Source organism: Galeopterus variegatus, unplaced genomic scaffold (genome assembly GCF_000696425.1).
Source record: "Galeopterus variegatus unplaced genomic scaffold, G_variegatus-3.0.2 Scaffold11247, whole genome shotgun sequence".
Classification (NCBI taxonomy): domain Eukaryota; kingdom Metazoa; phylum Chordata; class Mammalia; order Dermoptera; family Cynocephalidae; genus Galeopterus; species Galeopterus variegatus.
This window is the reverse complement of record NW_007737358.1, coordinates 30,833-32,975: the sequence shown is the minus strand read 5'-3', so window position 1 is coordinate 32,975 and position 2,143 is coordinate 30,833. Positions and strand designations below refer to the sequence as shown.

The window sequence follows — 2,143 nt, the reverse complement described above, 5'->3', positions numbered from 1 at the left end:
CAAAAAAGAAAATGGTTTTGCTATAATTTTAACAAAATGGTTGTTCTGTATGAATCCCAAATATATCTTGTGCCAGTACACGGGGATGGGTTTCAGAACACTGAATGCATGGTCAGGCTTGTCCAGGAATTTGGATTTGCTGGCTGACCAGGACCAGGAGTGTGACCAGCCCTAGAATGTGAGATCTTCCTACATATAAAGGAGAAGGGCAGGAGAGCCCAGCCTCGATATCCCAAAGAACCACACATCTTTTAGCCCTCCAAGACCCAGGCAGAAGGTCACACCTCAGCCCCTATAGAGCAGCATGCTCTAAAAAAAATTTTTTTTGCATCATTCACACTTACCAGTAGTAAATATCCAAGTGCATAAATTTATTTTTAATAATGTAAATACTCTGTGATATACTATGTGCATATTATAAAGCACACCCAATTAGTATTTTTAATGAATAAGAGAAAACATAAACAGTTTGGAAGTTAAATATTTTCTTCTCACACCTCAAGGGATTGTTACGAGCATATCCCCCCTCCACCCTTAAGAGTATAGATACCTTACCGTGGAGACCTTTGCTCCAGAACACAGCATTTTAAGAGAGGACAGTGTTGACAGAAGCGAGCTACTGACTGCGTCTCTGAGTAAGGGGCTAAGGACCTTGAATGAAGCCCAAGTGGGCATTAAATGAGCACAGCGGGGGGCAGCAAAATGTAGCACCTAACGCCCGTTTGCTGTGACCTTTCCATTACAGTTCACTTCATGACACTGGGGCCAATTCCCTGTTAAGCCCGCACACCCAGGGCCCACCACCACCACCACCACAAGGACCAGCTTCGAGGGGAGTGGGACTGAGAAGGGCCATACATTCCCCATAGCCTTAGGAAGTCTAGTTCCTCTTCCCTAAGCACAGCCTCAGTTTCCAAACCACCAAGGTTATGGAACAGGTGACATTGGACCTCCACATAAGGTCAATTGAGTGCATCCTCCAGATCAAGCCCTGCCTGGGTGACTTGTAGGAAAGAAAAAGATGTAGCAGGCTTACCCTCAAGGAGCTGCCCCTCTAGAATGGAGTCCAGAGGGCCACTCCACTCGTAGTTAATAGCGCCAAGCGGGCATCATGCCTACTGCTCCACTAGGGATGGGAAGCGAGGCTGCTGTTCCCTGACTCAGCGGTTTGCAAACCGTGTCCTTCAGCACCCTGGGCGGCCTGAGAGGTGCTTCTCAAGCTGTCTGGAGGAGAGGGTGGGTGAAGGGGAAGCCAGGCTGACGGAGCCCCAGGCTATCGCCAGCCTCAACTGGAACAGAAGAATGAACTGAAAACAGAAGAGCAGGCTCATTACCCAGAGAGCATGAAAAGCCAGGATGGTGGTGTTGCTTTCCAAGGACTGCCGGGTCATCCAGACTGTGGGTTCCGCAGCTCTCCTGCTGGGCTGGAATTCAGCTCGGCCTCCCACTAGCTATGAGACCTAAGCATTTACTTGTTGCTGTTGTTGATGTCTCCAAGTGTGTTCACGGTGGGAAGATGGGGCTTATGCACTCTCTCCTCTAATGCCCTCGCACCCACTTTCCCTCAGATGTCCCCAAAGAGCAGCGGCTGCAGGCTGTTCAGGCCGCCATCCTGCTGCTGGCAGATGAAAACAGGGAGGTCCTGCAGACGCTCTTGTGCTTCCTGAACGACGTTGTCAACCTGGTGGAAGAGAATCAGATGACACCCATGAACCTGGCTGTGTGTCTGGCCCCCTCCCTTTTTCATCTCAATTTATTGAAGAAAGAAAGTTCTCCAAGGTGGGCTATTCTCAGCAACAGCAGCAGTCCCAAAACAGGCACTCCACCCAGTTTATTTAAAACAGTAAATAAAGAAAACTGGTCCCAGGCTGTATCTCAACTTGAGGATTTGTCAGTATTCGTTTTATGATCAGAACGTGTTCCGAGGCAACCTAACTCCTGGGGCCCGATTCACAGAATTATCAAAATGGCATTGAAGAATGTCCATTGTGATTCAGAAAGCCCGAGGAGTTTTGTTTTGTTTTGTTCGTGTGCGTGGGAAGGAGGAGAAAGCTACACAATGTAGTGTTTTACAATCTTTTTAAAAAAAAGACTACATTCAAGACCAAAGCCCAGCAGCTTGCAGTTAAGTGGTTTCAAACTT

At 48.0% G+C, this 2,143-nt stretch overlaps 1 protein-coding gene across 1 annotated transcript in view; it reads left to right on the top strand.

Annotated features, from left to right (window-relative positions):
- The window catches only part of STARD13 (StAR-related lipid transfer (START) domain containing 13), a 28,366-nt gene that overhangs the window by 16,836 nt on the left and 9,387 nt on the right, over positions 1 to 2,143 (top strand). Inside the window, exon 5 of the mRNA XM_008594660.1 lies at positions 1,569 to 1,779. Coding sequence (XP_008592882.1) covers positions 1,569 to 1,779 — 211 coding nt within the window. The remainder of the gene's footprint in view (positions 1 to 1,568; positions 1,780 to 2,143) is intronic.